Here is a 27042-nt window from a genome sequence, read left to right on the forward strand (position 1 = left end):
GAAAGTATATTCCTTGTGTACAACTTATTGATATTAATGATATTTTGTGTGTTAATAACTTAATTATTATGATGCCACGAATTATTTCACTTTTGCATATTCAGACAGTCTGTAATGATTTAACTTTTATTCAGGCAAAACAGATACAAATAGAGGAAAGATTACAAATCCTACAATATTCGTATTAATCAAATCTGAATAGCGGTGAGCAATTCAATGCACTAATCGAAATGTTAAATTATAAACACACATTCATTAAAATCATAAAGGACAGGTAATACACTTTCCAACTCTAAAACAAAATAAGAGTCTTACTGATTTTATTGCTGGGATAGTTCATACTGAAGACTCTCAGAACTTGTTGGAGCTCTATCCAATACAAATTAATCCACAAGCAACTTTAAGAACAATGCTCAAGAATTCTTAATCTCAGTCCGCTTTGCTTAATATTTCAACGATTCCTTACTGAAGATATTAAGTAAAATGTGTGCTCAAAGTATGTAGGGAATTACAAATGATATCTGTTTTCTCTCAAGATTATTGTTTTTTGTTTGTATCCTCCATGCCTTATATTTATAAATGATGAAAGGGCGTGTGCTGAAACAATGCACCTTTTCATCATACCTAATTATCATTTAACAACAAACTGAAAAAATAATTGCAACAAATCGCCAACTAACTGCAATATTATGATTCATTGCCTACTAGTTATGGATTTTGAAAAACCCGACAAGGCATAATCTCTCCTGCTGCAGACTGGGAAGAACAACGTTCTCTTTAGTATCTCCATCAATATGCAAAACCCCTTTGCGATGATATTACTGGGAACTGCAGATGGTTTTTTTTTCAAAATGGAAGACCCAGAGTACCCGCACGCCAAACTTATTATCCTGTGCTTCCATGTACAGTGCCATCCGCTGCTTCATATATCCCTGTCGACATTCCTCCACGTGATGATTCCTTCATCCAAATATATTGATAATACCCAAGTTTGCTGTAGTGGTAAAAACACCCCACGCTTGACCTCTTCCTATTTCGCATCCTGTACCTGCAGCAGCAAAACAATAGACAGTAAGTATTTATGCGAATGCAAAGTGTTATGCACGTATTTCGCTTGTCAATGCGAATGCTTAAGGCGGGAGACTCTCAGCCCGTGGATAACGCTTTTCCCTCTTTCGAATGCTATGAATATTTAGTGGTATCTATATACTGCCGGCGTGTCTCTTATCATATCCATCAAACCACGCATCTGCATCCTGTATCAGGCGGCTAACTTCCTACCGCAGCCACAGATCCTTGCTTGCTTGCAGGCGCCTTGACTAGAGAAAATAAAGTTACCTGTAAAAACAAAACTCCATCGTTGCTTTTTGCCACATTACGTGTACTGACACGGAAAGGATCTATAAAATGTGCTGCAATAGTTCTTTCAAATATTCGACTGTGTGATGATCCATATTCCAGCTTGAGAGCAAGAGTTCTCATTCCATCAACAATAGTGTGTTTCTGGGATAGCTCAGACTGCCCTTGTGAAGAAAGACTGCCACCATGCGCAACAGTAACATCCAAGGATGATAGTGAAGAAGTGGTCTGCCTACCATAAGCAATCATTCTTCCCGATTCATCATCAATTGCATGAACTGGAAGCCATAAAACTGTGGTGATGTTACTTGCCCAGTCCGGGATAACCAACTTTCCATCTTTCATTGGTAATTGTTGACCATCACAAGAAACAGATGCCTCAATATCATTTCCACAACTTTTGTACAGAAACGTTTGCATCAAATGAAGCAGCGAAGTCTGATGATACTGAGGATATCTTCTGAGGTAAACTATGAAATGTTTTATTACAGGTCTCTAACTCAATGATATTAGACATGTCAACTTGTAAACCAGGACCCGTATCAATGCGCAAAATAGCACTTTTAAGAGAGTAATCAATAGGCCTGATAACCAATCCCAACCACTGGAGTTCACCAATCAATAATCCAGATGAAACAGCTGCTGCTTCACCATCAAGCATAACTCCATGTCTTTTCCACCAAGATCGGTGATAATTTTCAGTAGCACCTTTTGTCAAATCTAAATACATTTTTTCAAATTTCTCAATCGTTGACAGAGCTTTACGTAAAGCATCATCAGTGACTGTTTCATGCAAAGCAGACTCTGCCGCAACTTGAAATTCAGAAAGCTTCAATGGACCATCAAACAAAGCACGTGATGGGCTCAGACTATTTGCAATTGCCGATACAGAGTTTGTTCGAGACATTGAACCCTTAGATGAAGGCAGTGAACGTGACATCGCAATAACATTATCTCCATGTTAGCTCGTCTTTGAAAGATGATGTCCATCAAACAATTCAGATACTTTCCCAGCAGACAATGATGCTCTCCTTCTATTTTCCTCGTGAAGGAGCATTGTAGGTCCTAATGTTAAATTTTTCCTTATAATTCCAAAAGGTTTTGGCTTTTGTTCTGTGACCTTCTCTTTTGCAAGCACCATTGCTTCAGAATCAGGTGGAACTGATGGCCAGACCTCTGGTTTGGGCCAAGGTAGCATGCTCAAAGCTGCACTATTGCATGGCTTCTCTCAATGTTCATCCCTATCCTATTAAATCTGCCAACTTTATTAACTTAACACGGCTAAGAGAATGCAGATCACCCTGCAGCCTATAGAATTCTTTCTCAGTATCAGGAGTCACCAACCGAGAGTTGAATTTTCTCACAGTGGCCTTGATCAAAGATAAGTATGCAGTAATCACCCAAACTTCCTTGCTAAATACTTCAGTAAACAGAATTTCATGGAAAGCTTTTGCATTCCTCAGCTGCCTTTGGTTTAATTTCATTTCTCCATTTTGTACTAACTGCAGGTACATGCAGATCCTCCTTTGTACTTGTAATATCATCATTTAGGACCACTGCCGAGCTGTTTGTTTCCAATATTGTGTTTCCAACAACAGAAGACGATGGACTGTCTGGAAGTACTGAATGCCTGCTTATTAATCTTCAAACTACATCTGTAAAAGTGTCGCCGCACTATCTGCAGAATCAGAATATCTTACTCCAGACATATTTCCTTGCAACCACTTATGATAAACTTCTGTAAAGATAGCCATCAAGCACAAGAGTAAAAATGCCAAATAAAACTCCCAATCTTGACCAGGCCATTTGATTCCAGCAGCAGCACAATAATCAACCAAATACTATTCTTGAGATAAAACTCTTGTCAAAGCCATAATATGAAAGGATTGATACCCTAGAACTATCAGGGAGAATGGCAAAATCACACATCTGGCTCCAACTCCACAATTTCTCAAATCATTGAATTGTCACTGTCCTGCTCATGACTTTTAACATTTTAAACATATTGGTTAAGTACAGGGAGTGAATAAGAACTGGAGACTCCATTTCTTCCATGATACTTGGGTCTCTAAAGCTATCCAAATTTTAGAGTTCCATCAATGCATTCATTGTTATTTTGATTATATTATTATGCATTTCTTGAGATCTTTGCAATAGTTAGTTGAATTTGCATAATTGTCCTCTTAAGATTAGTGTAGGAAGGGATTCCACACACCTTTGCTTCCTTACACTTCGAATCTACTTAGAGCTTGTCCGATGCTAATGTAACACTAAAGCATTGGATCATAAATGGATTTTTGTGTCGTTGACATTTTTCTGATTATCTCCAACTTGCAACTTGGATGATTGTGTGATCTGGAGTTTATTGTGTTTTGCATGTGATCTGGTATTATATTGGTAATATTTGACCTTGGCAACTAATCAGTTATAATTTGTGCAAATATCTCTACATTAATAATATTGGCAACATTCGGTTCTTATTGCAAGTATAGGCAAGAGCATATTTAGTAGGATGCAGAAGTTACCATGGTGTACGGTAGGCAACCCAGAACCTTCCAATGTAATGTCCCCATTTTAGCAGTTGACCAAGTGTGTGTGCGTTAGCCTTGTTCTACATGGTCTCGAGGACTAACGAAGGGTTTAATGGGATCTTGGAGTGTTTTGGCCTAGTCATTTCCAGTTTGGGCCAAAATGAAGTTGATTTACTCAGTTTCAGGCATACTTACTATTTTTAGTAAGTCGGCAGGACACAGTGCAGGTCAATTTTGGTGATTGGATTGGATACTCCTCAGTGAGAGCTTTCCGATGCGCTATCACTCGCATTATTCGGAGTCCGATTGCTAATACATTTTAATGCCTGAAGTTTTATTAAAGTAACGTCTAATTTAATTGTAAAATATTAAAGTGTTACTTTAATATTTATTTTATGGTGATGTGTACCCAAGGGAGACATAAGGGGTATTTTAATATATGTTTTATATTACACATCTTTATCCCACATTGCCCATATGAGTTGAGCGGACCCGTGGGAATAGAATAAAAGGAAGCATTTGTAGCTTCATTAAACAGGTTGAATATGAGAAGAAATTGGTGTGTGAGTTGCAGCTTTGTTCTTGGCATTTGAGGACGTCTATCCTCTCTTGTAACATTCTAGACGTCATTCCCTTGGGGTTTGGCCTTTGGAATTCTTTCTTATTGGCTTCATTATCAGGCAGTTTAGTTGCATTTCCGGCTACAGGCAGATTTGATATTTTGCTCATATCTTCTTCACTACTTGTCCGACGCTTATGCCGCTTGGAGGGAATGGTATTATGAAGGTAGTGGACTGATTGGAGGACAAAGTATTGTAGCAGCAAGTTCGTAAGCATGGGCTGGAGTATTATGACAATATTGCTGAAGTAATTAGTGAGTTGATAAATCTGCCATGTATTTGGTTTTATGAATTCTGAAAATAACATTTTATTAGCAGCAGTTCATTTCCACTTTGCATACTATTGTAGTTTCTTTCTTGTTTATGTTGTATGATACCAATTCCATGCACGAAACACAACAAACAAATAAACGTTTGATTTGCAGAGTTATAAAGGGTTTTAAGAAGTTGAATGCAAACTGTTTGACATAATTCCTTTCAGCAATTTGGTTTAGTTTTTTGGGACATCCAAGGGTGTCCATTTCATCCAACACTGTACACTTTACATAGTCACTATGCGGCTTGCATAGATGCTGTACAACATACCGGCATATGCCTTCCACAACCACTGTATGACCTTTCCTCCATCACCGTGCAGAAATCCATACACCATACAGCCTCAACTTCTATTGTACTGCCCCATTGTTTAGACATACATTGTTTATTCTTTACCATGCGGTCACTAAACAGAGACGGTGCATTGATAGTCACAGCCAGTTCAGAACATTACATCCTCTGCATTCATCTTGGTGACAGTGTCCTGTTTCCCTTCTGTATTCAGGGTAGGCATAGGTGCTGGGGACGATCTGTGATGGTGTAGGTGCGGAAATTATTTAAGTGGGAGGTACTCCAGTAGGTGTAACTACTAGTGCAATAGCCTGTGCAGTCTATCTTCTGTGAGGTAGTGATGCTTATAGTATGAGCAACTCTCCTTCTGGCCCTGATATCCATTATTTTTTCTCTATGGCCACCTCGTTGTTTTTGGCATTTGGGTGGGTATATAGGCTAGTGTCAGACTTTCTTTTAATTATGGAAAAAAATGTAAACTTGTTTATTATCTTCTCTTAGAGCATAGCTGCTTGGATGGAAATTTTCAGCCTGGTGTGTAGCTCCAGACCGTCTGAATGTTTCTCTCAGTTTTTTAATGTTTTCAGCAATTGCAATTCTTTTATCTCAAAATTGTGCACAGAGCATTACATATATGGCATAGCTTGAGGGGATTTAGGTTTCTGAAAGTACTTGTCTACTTTGGAGACTTCTCAAGTATTTGCATGGGCTTTAATAGGCTTCATGAGCTTGGTACTTGAAGACCAAACAACATCTCCAAGGTTCTAGATATAGAAGTCTCTCTGTTCCAAAAATTATATTAAAAGAAATGGTAATGACATCAGGAGTCTTCCTATGTATGTTGATTATCTTGCCATCTCAAATTGTGTGGCTATTGTACTACATTGAGTACGATCCAAATTTATGTTTAGTTTTTTGACATAATTGATTCAGGCATTCTATAATATTGCTGAGGTGTAGATTTTGGCAACATTATCTTCTCATTTTCATGTGCTATTGGTCATTTGGAAATGTTTCACATTACAAACTGTGATCCTTGTACTACATCTTTGGAGGTAAGATTGAAGTTATCAGTCGTTATCATTCATCATAGATCACTGAATTAGTCTACAAATGACTGATAGCTTGAATTTTATATATTGTAAGTTCACACAACTTTATCTTTTTTTTTGTACTACTAATTTTTTGACTCCATGTTTGGCACAACCGAAGCTAGCTAATTGGAAACAACAAAATGTGTTAAGCTATGTCCAAGGTATTGAATTTGACATTCTATATCAATGGATATTGAATTTGAGTTTTATAGGCTATACAACATCAAACTTTGCTTGGGTTGGATTAGTAGATACTTGGAGATCAACTACTAGTTACATTTTCTTCTTGGGTTTAGGGATTCTTTTTGTGGCAGCTTGATAACTCTTACATCCACTTGTCTGGCATTTTGTTTTACTATTAGTTATCTGTCCCAGTTTTTTGCACAATTGATTCTAGTTCATAAGTAGCCAAAGCATTTGTCCAGATATGTCAAAGGTACTAAATTTGGCTCTCTGTACGAAAGGATATTGGGTTTGAGTTTGACACGCTATATGAGCTTTGACTGGGTTAGATTGGCTGATACTTGGAGGTCAATGTTTGGCTACGTTGTCTTCTTTGGTTAAGAGTTGTGTTGTGGTAGAGTAAGCTTCATCAAATTGTTGCTTTATTTTTAGTTGAATTAGATTGCAAAGCTGCTATTTGTGCTAGCTGTGAAGTAGTATAGTTACATCAACTTTTGCATAACCTCCAACTTTCTTAAATTGATTGAATTTTCTTTTAAATATGAATCAAGATGGCTTGATTTTGGTGAAGAATCTAGTTTATTATGCTTGCACCAGGAACGTTGAGTTTCATCATCACAACATTTGACATGCGGTTGATCTTGAAGACATTTCTCTCTACTATTGCACATCATATGATCTAATGATTAAACCTATTGGTTCTACTTTCTTTGTAGTAGCTCACCCAGTCTTTCTTCCTGGACTGCATCATTGTTCATTCAACAGGCATCCCTCTACCTGCCCAAACAAGTTTAGAACAAACTTGGGGTCATTTTTTGGTTGTCATTAAGGTTAGACATATGGTTTATAATGTAGCAAAACTTCTACAATAGCTATGTCTAATGAATTAACTTAATGTAAGCCACAATATTACCCATACCCCCTTGTATCAAATCTATGAAGATTTATTTGTTTTTAACCAAATGCTTGTAATAACTTTCTACTAGAAATTTCTAAATGTAATATAGTGTTTTAATGTTCTAGGGTGAGCACTGCTGCTCTATTGGTGGTCCTTTCACATCTTTACAGGTGAGATAAATTTGTTAATATCGATAAATTGGCTGAAGCTGTCTTTAAATTCTTTAATATTAAATTCTGTGGTTTTAAAAACTTTCTTTAAATATTGGTTGATCTCTATGATTATTTGAATGAAGTGGTCTGCTATTTGTGAAGGCCGTGCTTTGCATTCTTTTTAGCGTTGCTTGCCCTTGATATTGCAAGTCATTGGTTACAAATGTACAGGTATTTAAATTTCTTAGTTGAACGGTTTCTTTTGTTTAATTTTTTCCCTGCAACCTGTGTTGGAAATAAGTTTGGTAGACCCTCTGACGGTTGTTTCGGTCCCATTCTAGTACATTCCTTTCAAGTAAAACCAGCCATAAAGATGTGATGGATAGCAAGAGCTGGCTTGTCAAGGTCTATTATCAACACCGCCTTTTCATGGGTTACTGTTGTATTGGTGCTGAGGTGATGATCTGTGGCCATTGTTGACAGAGTTATTTAAAAAAAAATGTAACATCTTATCAGTAATTGTCATTATCATAATTTTTTGAGGAACTTGCAGGTTCTTTATTTGGTATTATATCTTCTTTCTGAAGACCAACCACATGGTTTGATCAAGGTAAGGGGTTCAATATTGAATAGTTTAGGCTCTTATTGAAAATCAAGTATATCTCTCTTTTAAATCTTACTTCTTTCTAGGTATTTATGGCTGGCATAAAACAGAAATCCCCACTTATGCTTCTTGGCTTGTTGGCTTTGCCGGGGTGGGCAATAAAACAAATTGTCAATGTAGTACAGGTAATCTTCAATTTGTGATTTATTTTTGTCTAGTACCTTCTTTGGTCAAATTGAGCAAACAACAGTGGATTAAAAATGTACGTGTCTGTAGTCTGATACCAAATTTAATGTGCAATAGAGAAACATGAATTTCTTGTTCATTTGAGGATATTTTGCACCCTCTTTTCCCATTCCTGTACTTCTAGTTCTGGCCTCATGATGCAGGATGGGTATTGCTTTCTTGATACACATATAGGGTTCTTGGACAAATGTCTAATGTGACTGTAAATATGTTTAGAAGCTAAAAAACAAGCATTGAAAAATATCTATGAAGTGCCAAAAGAAAAAGCTTTCAAAAAGACAGATATTGGGAGGTCCAAAATGACAAAAAACTGAGATATTACTTCAACTCCGTAGCATTGCAATTTCTTTCTTAATACTTTCTTCTTGCACATTTTGTTCTTAATGGAATGTTAACCACCTAAATTTGCAACACTTCAAATATCTTTTGCTTCTTGGAATTGGTTTGTGATATTTTTAGGATTAAATGTTGTACACCTTGCAAATATAGATTACATTTTATATATTTAATATTTTTAATATGTTGCTAGTATGGGGCCACATGGAAAAGGATGTCTCACTCGGGAGGAATCTCATGATTCCTTTGATGACACAATGTATCACTTGGCATTTGTATCATGACATCTGTAAGAGCATTAATGGCATTTAAAATGTGTAAGAGAATACATGGTGCATGTAAGAACATTGTAATGGAGTGTGGCAATTTACATAGTAGACTCAGTGGAACATTTTTGATTAGTTAATAGTGCATGCAAGAGTATCTTATGAAAGGTATGAATCAATGTTATGAGACTCGGACTCGCCTCTGACTTGGAAAGTCAAAATTGGGTTGGGACTTGGAAAATAAAAAAACCCATGAGATTAAGAGATTTTAAGGATTTAAATATTTTTTCATGCATCTTTTTAGTCAATTAACATCAAATACACAATAATTGAGATCAATAGTAGGTATTTAACACACAAAATTTTGAATAGATATATAAGCATAAAAGCGATTTTTTAAAGGAAAAAGATTGAGTAACATAATATAAAGTTAAACATAGTGTAACTGTCAAATGTCTTCAATATTCATGGAATCAAAAGTTCAAAACATAGATCAAAATAACAGCTAGAGTATAGAAGACTAAGGCTCATAGTAGTCTATGTCGTCCTACGAATATGCCTAAGATAAGTCATGGAAGACTCTAGAGCCATCCTCTTTCCCTGTGTCTGAGGCTGAACCTCAGGGGCATCCTCATCTTCATCCTCATCTTCACACTTATAATTTTCATCATCAATCTCGGATCCATCACTCCTAGCCTCAGGGTCTTGCACTTGGTCTCCTTGCACTGCATCCTCCCTGACTGCCATTGCTACCGCCTCTACCTCCCAATCCACTTGATTAACCCACTCCGCTCCTGCATCACTAAAGATAGGATCAACAATCTCTTTGTTCCACTTTGCATTTGGATCAACAGTCTCTAATACAATCGGTGATGTATCCGTGCCTTGGATCTGTCTATGGTGAAGGTGAAGGCGAAGTTTGTAGTGATCAAAGACAAGATCATTCAATTTTTGCATAAGCAATGGAAATGCAAGTAAGTTTGTTGAAGCCTCCTCCATATGCTTTCTTTAGCTCTTCTCAATGCTTAAGTGCAAGCTACAAAGTTGCACAAGCAATCATCAATCAATATGGGATAGCTAACTGGTTCGCTAATTTCTCTCTCAAAACTCCAATACTCTTCTCTAACTCTTTTCTCTTTATTGCAAGCATTAGCAAAGGACAAAATGATCTTTTTAGGTCAAATAGATGTTATACAAAGCACAAACAATTCATTTAATCCTTTTTTTTTTTGCATTTTATGAGTCTTCTTGCCGGTGAGAGTGCAAAGCCTGGGACTCTGGGAGTTAGGGAGTGTTTGGAATCGGCAAGTCCATGGGGACTTTGTCGAGTCCAAGGCCAGAGGCAACCTTGAGTCCATGGGGGCTCTGTCGAGTCCGAGGCTAGAGGCAACCTACCTCGTTTTGATGGACTTTGGCTCGAACTCGACGAGTCCTGCTCTGACTCGTAGAGTCCTAGAACTATGGTTTGAATGGACCGAATTGGAGTGTCAAAGTTTGGTGGGTGAACATTGACTTGGAAATGCATACCATTCATGGGAGCGAGGGAAGAGGTTTGAATTTAGGCCATGAATTTAGGTAACTAAAATGGGTCCATAGTTTCGGATCTTGGTGTTGGAAACCAAGGATGCTTGGGATTGAGCTTCTATATGGAGAGCCTAGAGCATGTTTATGTTATTAGATTGGTCTTGTATTTTCTATTGAGAGCATGGATACTGTATGCATTATAATCTTGTTATTGTTGCTGAATACATTGAGTGTGCTTTGGAGGTTGTTATTTTTCCCGAAAGAGTTTTCCAAGGGTATATTTTATGTTGTAGGAAACATTGAAGCTTGTTTATTTAACTTCATTCATGTGATGTCTTGACCTAAATGATGTAGTTGTGCTGATTCCAGCTAGGCCTATACCTAGGGTTGGGACCCCACTCATGATCGAGCAACCATGTTCATGGGGTTTGGCTTGAGTTGACACTTTGGTGGGACAAAAAGCTCACTCTTACTACCAGCATAGCATATTGGTTTCCTTGCTAAATTTCATAGCCAAGGTCTTAAGGTTGAGCTCTACGTAGAGTAGTGGATTGTGATGTCATGGGCTAAATGTTGTAGTGATGCAGATTTCCACTAGGTGTATCCAAGGCTAGGACCCAACCATTATTAGGTAGCCATGTGTCCGCTAGCTTGTGTTAATTCTCACTTTGGGAGCTCTATTGTCATTAAATGATATGTCTAACATCACGCCATGCAAAGCCCTAAATGGTGACATACCTATTGACATGTGATATGTAATATTATAGCAATGCTCTCCCAAGTGTAATCATTTGATACTTGCCTTTTTCTACCCTTCTACATATCTACGTAAATATCCTTCCACCCACTTATTAATAATCTTTCTCTGCTCATTTACCAGCGTATGGTATCTTATGCTTGGGGATAATTTGGTATCAACTAATTTGAACAAATATGGCCAAACACCTTGAGAAATCTATTGTTTCAATTATTGACAATGTTTTTCAAAAGCCCATATGTTTTGAACGGCTTTGTAAATTTTTTTTTACCACCTAAGGCGCCTTACAATTAGAGAAATTGTGCATACTTTGTCAATTTATCAAGTACTACAAAAATGCAATTTCTCTTTTAGACTTTTAGAAGTCTAGTAATAAAATCTATCGACACTTCCCACCTCTACTCGGAAATTGGAAATGGCTGAAGTGAACTCATAGGAAAAGTATGCACAAAGTTGTTTCTTGCTAGGAAGTTGTACACACTCTACATACCACAAAACATCACTCGAGACCCTTTCTTTAGAATTGCTCCTACTCGTAGGTTTTCAAAAAACTTGGATGTCCTCTTGAGTGAGTGTCACAAACAAAAGTCCTTTTGAAGGAGTGTTGCTGCTCTACCATCACTACAACCTCTGCATCCTCTTCTTGGCGACCAACGTTTCTGGGGAACCTGCACCTTGAAAATTCGGACATCATGTTTGATTTCTTCAATCTTCTCATCAAGCTGCCTTATCATCAACACCAGCTTTAATGTTGTCCATCCCATTCGAGCCTCTTTGGACCAATGTCTATGTTTTTTCTCCTGAAACCTTCACACAAGTGTGATTTTTTATGTCTTCAACCATTTCAATTGCACCATATCATCTATGAAATTCATCCCCATCCCAAGAATTGCTCGCTCCAGGTGGGGTCCAAATCTCCAAGAAAATGTAAACGAACAATCGCGAGCATTATCATTGTCACATTCCCCACTGGTTCGCCTAGTTGCAAACCCCACACCATAATCATTGAGTAGACATCTATGTTTGTCCTATGGAGATTTTTGATTTTATTGTCTCCCAGAACATGGAGACACGATCCACCAATCTAGGATCACGGAGCTGAAACATTCCAGTGAGCCTTCGTTTTGTTAATAGCTCGTAGAAAGGATTTTGCCACTTCTTTGTCTGAAGGGTAAAAGATGTCTCCATCCTCAAAGCCCAAGTACAGGCTGAAGACTCTACAATTGTGTAATGTACCCATTTTTAGGTCTCTGCAGTTGGCTAGGCTAGTTCATCATCACAACCCTCGTGTGTTGGTAGTGAGATATGAGGGTCTTAGTTGTGGACTTGCTATTTTTAGTAAATCTATTTTGGGCAGTTGCCATTTTTGGCAGTGCAATTGTGGCATTGGCAGTTGGTCATCACTTGCATTGGATGAAGCTATTTATTGTTGGGTTCATATTTAGTATTTAATTAATGAAACTTCATCATTGTAAGGGCACTTTATGATATTTAATGCTATAACATGAAGTTGTGTAGATGAAGCTTCTTAATTGAAAAGTGTGGAGAAGAAGCTAAGTGACAAAGAGCATTATGAACATGAGCCCAGTGGTGAAATGCATCCAATTGACTATTTGCTTATTTTGGTCTTTGTGAGTGTTTTCTGAGTTTGGTGATTTCAATTCCTGTCTGGGTATTAAACATTAAGTCTCACCGACAGTATGAGTGAAGTCGATGTTGTATATGGAATCGATGTTGAATTACAGACAATACAATAAAGGTAAAGAAAATTTATTTACATGATTGCTGAATATATAAAGCTTCACTTCGAACTGCAGAAAAGTTGGAAGACTGGTTTTTGATAGACATTTTGTTTTGAACTAGTGGCATCCATAATAATTGTGTCACATGTATATACCTAAGTGTTACTCAATTACACATGTTAAAACAACATATGTGTGTTATCAAGAGACAATAATATCGGATTTGTGCCAATTTAATTTTTTGGTAGCAGACAACTGGAGGACACGATGGAAAAAGCATTTGCAATTGAATTAACCTTCTTTTCATATGTAATCAAATGCCTTTATTGGTCCTCAAATGAAGTTGTGTGCGAAAGGTCTGCTATGTAATTGAGAACATATTCATGAGAAATAGAACAAATCTAGAAGCTTGCTATAAAGAAAGGTGCATGCAACAATATATGTGGTAAATGAAACATACATTGGTATGCACTGCTGTTGACAGGTGACCAGTCACATCTATAAAAGTTCAGAGTAGTGTGTTTAAGGAATATATAGAATGACATTAGACCGAGAATAGTGTGCACATGTCTGAATGTTACCATTGGTTTCTTGTGTTTGATAAATGTTATATCTATATTTCTTTTAAAGTTACATTTTGATCTAATGGTTATATACATGCTGCATTGATAACACTCTGAAAACTAAGATTTCAAATTGTGATGTAGGAGCATTTTAGGTGTAAGAGCAATCTTGCATCAGCCAAAAATATTTTATTTTCAGTCTTTTCTATTTTAATAAGGACTAGTAGACAGGGTGGTTACTATTTATGGGAACTTGCTATTTTTATTAAGTTTGTCATAGGAACTCGAAATGTTCTCATTTTCTACATGAAGGTTCATTTTAGAGTTATAAGCCTACAATAAAAATCTCATTGAGTACCAGAGAAGTTATTGCAGATTTTCGATGGAAACATTTGCGAAAAATTCTCCAGGCTCACCATTGGAGGTCTTAGAGTGCCCAGATGAGGTCCGAAAACTCATTAGAAGGGTGCTTGTGCTATTTCGAGATTGTAGGTCAAGAGCTGGCATTTCTAAAAAACGGTTATATTAGCGAATTAGAGCAACGGTTTGAGAGTTATGGCCTTCTGAAGTTAGGCTACCAAAATATCTAAAATAATTTGTCAAAAATCTATTTAGCTAACGTTATATGTATTGTTAGGGTCTGTCGGCCTTAGGTATTAAGTTTGAGCATCTAGAACCTTCCTGGGCGGCATAAAATTGCCTATTTAAGAAAGTCTCGAACATTGTCTAGGATAGCTTTGGGTGGTAGTTCGCAGTTTATTTTTGCAGATTACTGTAATGAAGGCGCCCATGTGGGTTAGCATATTTTACTTGTGAATTCTGTAATTCCACATTTGCAGTGCAAATAAGAAGTCCATATTTTGTTCTCTCATTTATTGTTGTTTCTTTGTTTCTGTTATGTGTTTATGGTATCAAGGGGAGCACCCTTCATCAAATTGTTGCAAAGTAACTTGATTAGAGCTATACTGCAGTAATAAAAGAGGTTACAAAACTGTTGTTAGATTGAGTTTATTCTATAGGGTACTTATAGTTGGTGTTGAACCATTAAGGAAACTACCTAATAAACTAAAGACTAACTATGATGGCCATTAAAGAAACATTACAATCATCTAATACCCTCCCTTAATGGTCATTGTTTAACTGTTGTCTTTTGGTCACAAATTCTTCAAAACATTCTATTGCTGTTGAGACCCTTGTTGGATCTGCATTTTGATAATAATCAAGAAACAAAAATTTGTCTTGAAACGAATAGAGAATGATTCCCCCCTCTTCAGAAAGGTTTGCAAAAACGGACAAGAGCCTTCCGAGTCTACCATTGAGATGAGTCTTCTACTAACCCTCCTAGAATCAACTAATCCTCTAAGCAAAAATCATCACAAAATCATCACAAAAATCTTCATGCGACAATACATGAGACTTTGCATGGTAAAACAATGCATGCAAACAACATACAAGCGAATGCAAGTAACATGCAACTTTCATGCAAATACATGCAACCTTTTAAAATTAGAGACTTATGCCCAAACCAAGAAATCATGCAATCAAAACCCTCAACCAAGCTTGCAATTTTCAGTAAAAATCTTCGAAGACAAACCACAAATGTCATAAAATAACTCAAAATGGTTTTTATTTCAAAAAATAGAAAAACAAATTTCTAGAAAAAATTCCATATTAAAAGAGGTTCAAATTGTTCTTAAAAGATTTGCCAAATTTTATGAAAACCCATCGATCCGTTCTAATACCATGGAATGGTAAATCAATAACGTTGTAGTTGTAAATTGAGGAGATGAAAGCTAAAGATGATGTTTGTAAAAGAAATAATCGTTAACTAAAGATGAACAATAGAAACTACCTAATAAAGTAAAGACTAAGATCACCATTAAAGAAACATTACAGTCATCTAATAGTTTGAGCATACTATGACAGAAGATGCAAATTAGTATGATTGATTTTATCAGGACTGTAAAATACTAAACTTGGTTTTCAATTGGTTAAAGTGTAATTATGATTAAGTTGGTGCTCTATAATGTATTGAGTTCATGCTTAAAGAGTAGGTGCTCATTCTTTGTAAAAGGTTAAATATGGGTTTGGAGACTCCTTAGTGTTGCGGCCCTTAAAACATTGTAAGTGGTTTGGTGATGTATTAAGGGGTTTGGAGATTCCATAGGGTTGGAGCCCTTAAAGTTGTAATTGAAGAGAACATTTGTGAGGAATGAAAGATAAAGTAATTGGAAAACATGCAAGTCTTGTTGATGAACAAGGAACAAATGATGAAGAATTGAGGCATGGTCATAAAGTTTGAATTGTTGTTGAAGATTTTGACTTGTATTGAACAATTGGAAGGCTGAAGCTTAATTTAATGTATAGGGTGATGACACAAAGATCGAGGTAATACATTTAAGGATGGATTCATTGAGAAGTTTCTAAAAGGTCAAAATGGCTTATCGAAAAGATGAAATGTGAGGCCGACTGAATGATTAGATTTGCTAAAGTTAATTTGGATTGTTGGATTTAGGTTTAGGGTTTATCATTGAAGATTTCCTACTTAAGGAAGAGACAAAGAAGTTTGATATCATAACAAGGTGTGGCTAAATTTTTGAGCGAAGAAGGAAAGAGGAAGTTGCGATCATAAAAGAGGTTACAGAATTAGAATAGAAGATCAGAGAATGGTATGTTGATGTATTAATGAATTGTATTGGATCTGATTTAGTAGTGATAGTGTGAACTACAAATCATTTTGTTAGTTGTTACGCTTTGACAATTTCGATAGTAAAATCCTTTAATTAGGTGGCCTTGATAGGTCTATTGTAAAATTCTCTAACCAGGTGGCATTTTCAAAAGAGTGTCTAAAATCTTCTAACAAGGTTACCCCTAACAGGGTAAATACTTTAGTAGGTCTCTATGGAAATCCCTTAATAGGGTAGCATTTAATAGTGCTTTTGTAACCCTTAACCGGGCAAGCTCTTACCTAGGCATATTCCTGAAGAGTACAAATATTTGTGGGCATTGCTTTCACAACCTAGTTTTCACTCTAATTGGGTTTCCATGAGATAAATTTGGTGTTACTATTGTGCGGATGTTATTTCATGTGTTGCATGTTTGAATGTTTGTATAATTGATAATGTTGTTATAGGTTAAAGAATTTCTAATTGATGAATCTGTTTGATTAAATTTAATTGGGCTGGTAAGTTTGATTGGGTTGGCGATTATTGGTTTCCCCCATCTTAATTAGGTGGCCCTAATAGGTCTACTATAAAATCCTCTAACTAGGTGGCATTTTCAAAAGAGTGTCTAAAATATTCTAAAAAGGTTACCCCTAACAGGGTAGAGACTTTAATAGGTCTCTATGGAAATCCCTTAACCGACTAGCATTTAACAGTGCTTTTGTAACCCTTAACCGGGCAAGCTCTTACCTGTGCGTATATCTGAAGAGTACAAATATTTGTGGGCATCATTCTCACAACCTGGTTTTCACTCTAATCGGGTTTTCACGAGATAAATTTGGTGTTACTATTGTGTGGATGTCATTTCATGTGTTGCATGTTGTTTGAATGTTCATATAACCGATAATGTTATAGGTTAAAGAATTTCTAATTGGTGAATTTGTTTGATTAAGTTCAATCAGGCCGGTAAGTTTGATTGGGTTGGTGATTACTGATCCCCCCCCATAACCATTCCTATAGCTAATATCCAACCTGAGAGTAGCTATGGTGGATGTTATGTGAGAGACTTCATGACTTAGCTCTTGTTTTCCTTCACCCTCAGGGAGTAGCTATATTGAACATCATGCTGAGATGTCTATATCACGTTGACAAAATCTGTTATAAATTTTTTTGTTAACCCACATGGGTGTAGGCATTGTGTTTGTCATGATGACATGGAATCTACAAATGATCTCCCCTTTGCTAAAAGGGAGTGTTGATTTGTAGTCGCAGGAGATATCCTGATTACTTGCATGATGCTCTTTCATATACACATGTTTGGAAATATGAAGAGATGTGTCATGTGAAGGGACATGTGTTTGGAAATATGAAGAGACTTGTATTTGGAAATGAGGAGACTCTCGGTTATAAAATGGAGAGTCTCTCGATTCAAGCTATATATCATTATTTTGTGTAATGTGTTGTGCATCACTTAGAAACATTGTACTCAAAACCTCTATTATTTAATAAAAGAGAGTTTTTGGGTGTGGTTGGGTTTTTCCCTTCAATTTGGAGGATTTTCCTCGGATAAATTGTTGTCTTTTTGTGTCTTAGTGTTCTTTATTTTTTTTATTTCTATTTATCTTTGTTTCTAGGCAAACCATTAACACAATGGAGGGGACTCTCACTACATGAAGAGTATTTGTGTTCTAGTCTTTAAATTGAATGGGCACACCTTTATCTAATGATTGATCACTTGAAAAATCTTGCATCTCTATAGGACAGTTACCTTTTTTATGCCCCTCAATTTTGCGTTCAGCAAACCATAGTTAATTAGTTTTTCATTGGTTACTTTGTTACCTTTAATTCTCTCATCATTTTCATCATCTCATGTTGTAGAGCTTGGACCATTTTGAAATTGTTATTTGTTGCTCCCTTCATTGTTCTCAATTTTATTTGTTCTCCTTTTCCTTCAAGATGATGTTTTATTTTCATTCTTGATGTACATTGCTTGAATGTAAGAATTAGCATATGAGGATGGAGGCACCACTTTAATCTTCTTGCACAACAAGGGATCAATCTCTTAAGTCACTACTTCTTTGGTCTATTGGTTAGCTAGTTCTCCAACTAAACTGAAAACTTCTTGAGCCTACCATTGTAAGCTTGTAGTTTCTCATTCTTTATTTGTTTGGTGTTATAAATCTTGAGAGCTTTCCTATGGTCATTCCATAGCAATTTAAACTCAACCTTGAATGTCTTCTTCAACATATTTATAATGTCCTGAACATGATTTTTGTCTAGAAGGTGATTTTCCTTCTAAAGGTGTTTTTCCTCCCGAAGGTTACTTTTTGTCTTGAAGATGATTTCTATCCTAAAGGTGATTTTGTTTGTATAGCTCTCTTGTAATGTCCAAAGGTAGACTTGGGGTAATTTTGGTCATACATCTCCACACACTTCTGCCTAAAGATGGAATTGTCTTTTGATGTCGACTATTGTAGATGTATGCCAGATCAAGAGTCACTTGAGTACACAATACTAAATGAATCGATCAGTTTGTAATGAAGGGATTTGCACAAACACAGGTACAAACACTTTAGAATTGATACATAGAGTAGAGCTGCACTTATAGTAAGTAGGCAGAATAGGTGAGAGATTATTCCCACTAAAATTGCAGAGTGTCAGAGTAAGGAGGATCTTGCACCTCTAAAATGGCAGACAACCTTGAACTTCCAATTTGACTTCGCAAATACAAATAAACTATTCAAATCATGCACCTACAACAATAACTAACTCGGCCATATTTATAAGGGCCGAGAACTTCTCAAAGGATTACAAATGTATCGACACAACTAGAACACTTAATTATATCCAAGACATTATAGTCCTCTTGACCTAAGAATCGCTTTCGCTTAAGCAATTTCAGACTTAGATGCTCAAATACAAATAAAATAACCGAATCATGCACCTACAACAAGAACTAACTTGGCCATATTTATGAGCTCCAAGATCTTCTCGAAGGATTACAAATGTGTCAACACGACTAAAACACTGCTAACTAATAAATTAAAAAGGGCTCAAAAGATATTATCTTTTAAACTTTTGGGCCACACAATAATTTGATTAAATTATTTAATTATATCCAAGACATTATAGTCCTCTTGACTCAAGAATTGCTTTCGTTCAAGCAATTTTAGACTCATATGCTCCAAGATCTGTTCGTCTTCTCATAGGGCATCCTCAATCAGTTGGTCATTCCAACGAACTGGGTATTCTTACACAATACGTGAGCTTAACTTTTTCTCTTTGTTGTTGATCTCTGCAGGTTCTAGAATCAGTTTTCCTTTTTTCATTTATGGGTGGAAGTTTCTCCGAAACTGTGACACTGGCCTATTGCTTTCTTGAGACACGAAATATTAAAAATGATGCAAATCTAACTCACCTCAGGAAGCTCCAACTCATAGGCAACTCCACCCATCCTCTGAATCACTTTGTAGGGCCCATAGAGCATTTGTTTACGGAGGATTGTCTATACAGTTTGAGACAAAGGTATATGGAATCTCTCACCTCAAAACTCTATTCTACCCTCTACCAGTCGACATATATCTTCTATTGTTTCTTTGCCCTTTATAGGTTGTCTTTGAGAGACCTTAGGATATCGAAACTTTCCTACAGCTAATCCTTGGTCCTCGGTACATGATAGTTGCCTAATGCCAGATCCACAAATGATAGCTCATACCCATAAAGCACCTTGAAGGGTGACATACCTATTGACATATGATAGGTAGGGTTGTAATAGTGCTCTCCTAAATGCAACCAACGGACCAACACCTTTTGCCATGTTGAAACATAGTTCTTGAGATAGCCCTCCAACGACTTGTTCATAATCTTTGTCTATCCGTTTATGGGTGGTAGGTGGAACTTTGCGACAATTCCGTTCTTGCCAAACAAAGCAATTCCGTCCAGAAAGTGTTGAGAAAATAACTAGCCCTCTCACTCACTATGTTTTGTGGAAGGCCATGCAAGTGGACCACCTCTTGGATGAACAATTTGGTTACCTAAGATGCCTGACGTCCAGTGGGAATGTCAATGAAATGGGTATGTTTGGTCAAATGGTCCATGATGACATGGATGCAATCCTACTCTTGCACTCTCAGAAGCCCTGTGATAAAATCCATTACAATCGTCTTTGACTATTGATTAGGAACTGACAATGAGTGTCGTAATTCGACATGCAAGGTATGCTCCACTTTGTTCTATTGGCAAGTGGAACATTCACACACATATTGTAGCACATCATCCTTCAAACCTTTCCAAGTGAATCTTTCCCGAATTTGCCTATATGTCACGAGGTACCCAAGGTGTCGTACCAAAGGCGAGTCATGAACTTTCCCTCAAATCTTCTCTTTCATCTTCACCTCAGGTGCTAAATAGACTCCATCCTTGTAGTAGATGGTGTCGTTAATCACCTTTTACCTATCATTCTGTATTTGGTCATCCATCAATTCGCAAGTAGAAGAATTCTTGGAGTATTCAATCTATAAATGGGCCTTCCGATTGGCCAAGATCTATGATAGAGAACATATGGAAGGTCTCTTGGACAAGGCTTCAACCACCACATTATTCTTTCGATTCACGTACTCAATGTCAAAATCATATGCTTGGATTTTGCTCACCCATTTCTATTGCCACTAGTTCAAGTCCTTTTGTTCAAGGAAATACCTTAGATTGGTTGGTTTGTTCATACAACAAATTTGGTAGGTACTGCAGTAACTTAGCTATGTTGTGTATGATGGCAAGCATCTCCTTGTTGTATATGGAATATGACTGTTTAGTTCCTGAGAGTTTATTGCTCTCAAATGTGATGGGGTGACAGTCTTGGATTAACACTTCTCTAATGCCTTGATTTTACTAATTTGTTACTCCTAATAATGCATAGGTTGATTTAGGTCTCAAGAATTCATTCTTTTGTAATTATGTGTTGTACGCAATCATAATTCATATATGGAATCTCCTTATATTATAGTGTGTGTTCTTTCTTTATCCAATAATGTTATTTACTTTATTTCATAATGTTATTTACCTTATTACTTTACATGGTATGAATTGTAAACACTATTAAGACTTGAATAGTTGATTAATGATGGAAGTATGTGAATGTGCACCTGATTTCCTACTAATAACCATGTATTGGCTGATTTCAAGAATAGATGCACTGGACATGGTTTTAATAGATTGTGTTTGTCTAAGTATACAAGTCAGAGGTCACACTTGTTCATCATGTTCGAGAAGATTCATGTCCCTTTGTAATTGAACCTTTTCGAAGAGTCAGAACGCTTCATAATTACAACCCTTGCAAAGAGTCATAACCACTCATATTACAACCCTTTGAAATAGTTACAGCCCCTTTCAAAAACTCACAACCTTTTTAAAGAGTTAGAACTATACATATAAAAAAGTCACAACACACCATATTTATAGCCCTTTCAAAAAGTCACAACCCTTCACAATTACAACCCTTTTGAATAGTCATGTCCCTTAATCATTGCTAGTCCATAGATGGAAATCTCTTACTTCAACAAACTTACCAAGCCCCCCACAAAAAGAACTCAAGAAAGATTCCACTAGTATTTTAAAATATTCGGGAACCTAAAAAATATCAAATTTAATTTAATTTTTTTTGTTGTTGTTGCAAAACTCAATGAGAAGATGCATCGGATGAGTTAAATACGAGAACACAAAAGAAACAAGTAGAGTTTAGATACATAGAAATGCAAAGTGGGTACAAAATCAAATTCCAATGCAGAATGTTGATGGGGGGAAGCACAATAGTATAGTAACATGGGGACGCGTCCCCTCACTTTTTGCCCCATGCATTAGGGACTTGGGGACTCCGTTCCCCCATCCCCAGTGATGCCACCAGATTCCACCACCCTCGCCAAGGATGAGGGGATGTCTTGGTGTTAACTATTTGCTATGTTCAATGTTTTACGTTCCAATTCAATGCAATGTTCAAGTAATTACTCTTTTACATCTTTATATCTTATATTGCAATAAATCTTTTCATAACTAGCATTTTAAGTACCATATGTATAATATATATGACCCCACCGGTCCCCTCACCGCAATCCCCCCGTCGCCCCCCTGCCATTCCCAAATTAAGCCCCTTTGTCCCCCTGTCCCAGAAACTTGTCCCCCCGTTCCCCAGTCCCCCTGTCCCCAGGGTGGTGTAACTATGCAAAATAGTAAATAATTTCTATAAAACTAGAAGTAAATACATCATTGTGGTTAGTTTTTGTAAAACAAGAAGTAAATGCACCATAGTAAATAGTTTCTATAAAACTATAAGTAAATACATCATAGCAAAATAGTCCAAGAGTGAGTTTGAGAAATTTTGGCCTGCTCAAAAGTAATGCTTGTCTTGGGTTGTGAGCAAGTGGTTGAGCTAAGCCTATCAAGATTCAGGAATATAGGATCGAATCCAAGTGATTTTGTGGGAAAATAAGTTAGATGTTAATGATATGTAGCATTAGTCGGATAAATCAAATTGATGAATTCAATCTTGAAGCATACATAATTTGTATCCTACTCAAATTACTATAGGCATTAATTGATTAATAATCACTTTGATATATTATGTGATAATATGTGTGTGTGTGTGTGTGTGTGTTTGTGTGTGACAATCAGTTTTGAAAATGTACTTGACAGCTTTTAGGTCCCATGTGCCCAAAGCTCGTGCCCAGATTTGAGGTCTTTGTGTCTGTCAGCCTTTCACTGGTTGGGATTGAAGCTTGCTAGTTTGTCTGTAAGGCAAAGGCCGGTAGGTGGAGATGGTCGTGAATGTTGTAGGTGGAAGCTTAATTTGATGCGCTTTTGGTCACAGGTTTTGTTTGTAAAATATATTCTTAGTATTTTAGTATTCATATTCATTCAACCAAAATACCTTTCAATATGTTCTACTTTTGGTTAAACTAATTAGTTTAATATCTGGAGCATGATGGGCTTGGCCTGGTATTTAGTATTTACTATCTAGGGAACATTGTCTTTAGTTTATGAGTAGCCATGCTTATTGATCAACTCAGTCTCTGCGGCATTTCCAATAGAAAGTGGCTTACATGCTTGGCCTGATATTCAGTGGAACGCACATCTATTAAATTATTACTTTCTTAGTTTCTGATAAGCTATGCTCATGGACCAATCCAGTCACATTAGTAGCTCCAATAGGAAAAGGCTAACATGATTCCTGTCAATCTGTAAATAGTTATTGTTTTTTTAGAGACTGGATCATTTTCTTTAAAATACATGGGAAGGCGGTACAATGTTGATTTTCTATTCACAATATTTAAGCTTCCCTACAATAAAATTTAGTGGATTTTTAAATGGCATGCCTCGTGGAGTAATTCAATTTTATTAGGCACTTTTGTAGTGGAGTACATATAGTAATTCTGATTATTTAATTTTCTGTGGATGTTCTTCTCAACTTGCTTTTTCCTTTTCTTGGACTGGGAGAGTTATAAACGCCTATGTCTTGGCATAATTGCCACCTTGTTGATTACCATTGGCTTTTGTATATGTATCCAAATTAGGGATTTGACAATGGTAACTGTTTTAACACCAAACATATCTTTAGTTTCTTCCGCATGGGTTGCAGACTGATGTTTGAATGTTTCTTATTGGCAAATAAGAGCTTCATTGCCATTTTCAATTGATTTCCTTCAGAAGTTAAAGTTAGTTCAACTATAGTTATGATTTTTGGTGATACATTGGAATTGAAGTTTGGACATTTGTTTGAAAATTGAGTAGGAATCTCTCTTTTTTCTGTTGCTTAAGACTTTGGATGATGTTGGGATCTAAATTAACAGGTTTGTTTACATGTTGCAGTTGAAGACAGCTGCTGACATCTGTGTTCTGTATGATCTAGAGCGGAATAAGAAGCCCTGAGAGGTGTACTTCGAAGAATGCTTTGATTTGTTTTGCGATATAAAATTGTATTTCTATGGAGTCTCTGCCATTAATTTTACAAGATGATGGAATCCTTGCAAAATACAAATGTTGACTGTTAGAATTTCAGGGTACATGTACTATATTAATATTATCAGGTTTTGTTCATCAGATGTCAGTCTAAGATTCTGTAATGAACCGCTTGCTTTGAAATTAGCTTTGAACTTCAACTATAGATGAAATAGGCAATTTAAGTTTGTTCAATCGTGTTTTAATCTGTGTTCCCTCTTGAGTCAGATTTCTCTCAGATTTGTCCATATGCTGGCTTACATGAGTAAATTCAGGAAAAAATAGCGTGATCGTGTCCATGTGGTAAAAAATAACATGTGACATGGCCTTTAAAAAGCAATATGTGCTGTTCTGTAAAAATAAGCACTCAGAAACACCACCTCGCAAACTGCAAGTTCGAATTCTGATACCTTTTCGACATTCAGTCCTTGATGAACTAAGTTTCATGCTTAAGAGGGAAAAACTAAATTAATATTATTTATTTGTAAGATGTAACACTCATTTTACCCTTATAAATGAGATCTTGTGACCTACTTTTGCTTCAGTCATTTTTCATTTTGAAAATCTTGAAAGAAATAGTTGTCCAACAAAGTAACTATACGGGGAACACAGCCAAATCCTATATTTTAGATAGTCACTTTCTTTTTAAATTAATTGTGAAAATAGACAGATTGCACTTGCCATTTATATGAAGCTGAGAGTTTTTTGTTTTAAATTATGTACATCAAACTATGAAAATGTAGTTGATAATTAACATTTTTGCCTCCTATAATATTGCCAACCAAATACTACAGTGATTGTAGATTGATCATGTGATTAGTTCATTTAAAAAATAAATAAAACATCTTTTCTTATTGACCAAGGATTTTATTTGCCTTAATAGTTGGGTTAAATACCTAATCTTATTTGTTGTTGACCCTTTGTCATGGTTATGTTCGTTTGCTAAGAAATGTGTAACTCCAATCTTCTGTAGTGTCCCATTGAGAGGACTTGACAACACCCTCTGGCCTTTTCTTGGAGTTTTAAATACATAAACAACCATTTTTGTTTCATCCTACTAGCAGCCCTTTTGTGTTTGTAAATTGTTAAAGTTATTTAATATTATCATATTAAATATACTTTTTGTTTAGGAACACTGCCATGTATGCTAGTGTACTGGTTATATTTAATATTTTGTTTTTGCTTAGACCGTTACTGTTTGTATCTTTTATTTTAAGTAAGACATTAATGATCTCTTCTTGAAAATGTGTTCTCTTTCACACATTCAGACTGTTGTTATATAAGGCTCAACCCTCTTGTGAGCCTTTTAAATTTAATAAAAAATATTTGGAAATTTATGTTATTTTTAAATAACATATGTAAAGTGTGTCTATATATATATATGAAAAATTTCATAGCTTCTCAATAAATCTGGTTTACTAAGCCGCTCAAAATTTAAATTCAAGCTTGTCTTTATATAAGGCTCAACCCTCTTGTGAGCCTTTTAAATTTAATAAAAAATATTTGGAAATTTATGTTATTTTTAAATAACATATGTAAAGTGTGTCTATATATATATATATGAAAATTTTCATAGCTTCTCAATAAATCTGGTTTACTAAGCCACTCAAAATTTAAATTCAAGCCTGTCTTTCAACATTTGAAAATTAATGAAACCTTTAAATATCTTAGCATACATAAACTCTTAATAGAAAGTAGATATAGAAAACACATTTACCAAGTCAACATAAAAAGAATTCTCACATCAAATAACTGTGTAGGTACATGACTTTCTACCTTACAATAAATCATGATGCAATAAGTAGGTAAAAATAATGATAGTTTGCATTATCAACCTTACATGTTAGATACATGGACAAACAAGTTGCTAGCTAATGTAGTAGAGCCTTATTGGGCAATCAATATCTCAACAACATTTGTAAGAAGGTGGTTTTACCTCCCATATTAATAATCCTCCATCCAACATCTTTTAATAAAAAACAATATTATAATAGGAATGACCTAGTGCAACTAAGAAAATTATAACCAAGTTGAGATGATCCATGTCAAGGACGGTGCAATTTGCTAGAAACATGTAGAAGAATGGGTCCTCTATCTTTGAATCGTAAGTGATTCATTTATATCCTAAACTAATGAATGTAGAAGAATAGGTCCTCTATCTTTGAATCATAAGTGATTCATTTATCTACTCAACTAATGAATGTCTTGTAAATGACAAGGAATATGTACCAAACTATATGGATTTGAAAAGTAACATGTTGCCAAATTGTTAGAAAAGGTAAGTTGAATATCACTCAAGGTTTTGGTATTTTCAATTAATTGTCCAATTATTTCTATAAAGTAGCTATCTTTAATATTTAGGGCCCATATTAGTCTCCAAGGGCACTTTAAATTCTACCTTGGACAATACCCCTTATTTCAATATCCTTGAATGATAGCCTTTATATATTTAAATATTTGATTAAAGTGGAAATGTTCTCACAATTTTTGCGACAATCTATATGATTATGATTCTTACTAGATTGGCTAGATCCTTGGTAAACCTTTATTGCAACACCTTGGGAATGCATAAAAAACTTGAACACATTAAACACTACAAATAATTTTGTGTTTTGGGCTCTTAGAACCTAGACTATAAGATCAAGAATAACCTCAAATCGGTGCATGCACGATGCTATAGAGTTATATTCTCACATCAAATGCCTCTTTTGACAACCAAACTCGTATCTAAAGGTTTTAATCTTATAATTTCTTATAATGATATACCCCAAGAAATGGTATTATTAAAAACTCCACTTAACAATCTTTAAATACCCTACACATTTCTCTGTTAATTTATGCATAGTTGATCAATTTTTTGAATAGAAGCTGACACATGTTGAATTTGATAACCTATTTGTAAACCCTAACAA

At 35.9% G+C, this 27042-nt stretch overlaps 1 protein-coding gene and 1 pseudogene across 2 annotated transcripts in view; one reads left to right on the forward strand and one right to left on the reverse strand.

Annotated features, from left to right (window-relative positions):
- LOC149558240 (putative CDP-diacylglycerol--inositol 3-phosphatidyltransferase 2) overlaps positions 1-24674 on the forward strand; it is a 90299-nt gene extending 65625 nt beyond the window's left edge. The window contains exons 6-11 of one of the 2 annotated variants that reach the window (XM_089832548.1): positions 7417-7461; positions 7606-7674; positions 7785-7899; positions 7997-8053; positions 8134-8232; positions 24002-24674. In XM_089832548.1, the coding sequence (XP_089688674.1) occupies positions 7417-7461; positions 7606-7674; positions 7785-7899; positions 7997-8053; positions 8134-8232; positions 24002-24061 (445 nt within the window). In that variant the 3' untranslated portion in view covers positions 24062-24674. The remainder of the gene's footprint in view (positions 1-7416; positions 7462-7605; positions 7675-7784; positions 7900-7996; positions 8054-8133; positions 8233-24001) is intronic. The other variant, XM_089832549.1, reaches the window with a different exon arrangement.
- LOC149558241 (trafficking protein particle complex II-specific subunit 130 homolog) lies at positions 1142-3026 on the reverse strand (annotated as a pseudogene).
- Positions 24675-27042: the final 2368 nt, after the last annotated feature.

This window comes from Cupressus sempervirens, chromosome 5 (assembly GCF_028749045.1).
Source record: "Cupressus sempervirens isolate cs-2001-9-10 chromosome 5, ASM2874904v1, whole genome shotgun sequence".
In the NCBI taxonomy this organism is placed as follows: domain Eukaryota; kingdom Viridiplantae; phylum Streptophyta; class Pinopsida; order Cupressales; family Cupressaceae; genus Cupressus; species Cupressus sempervirens.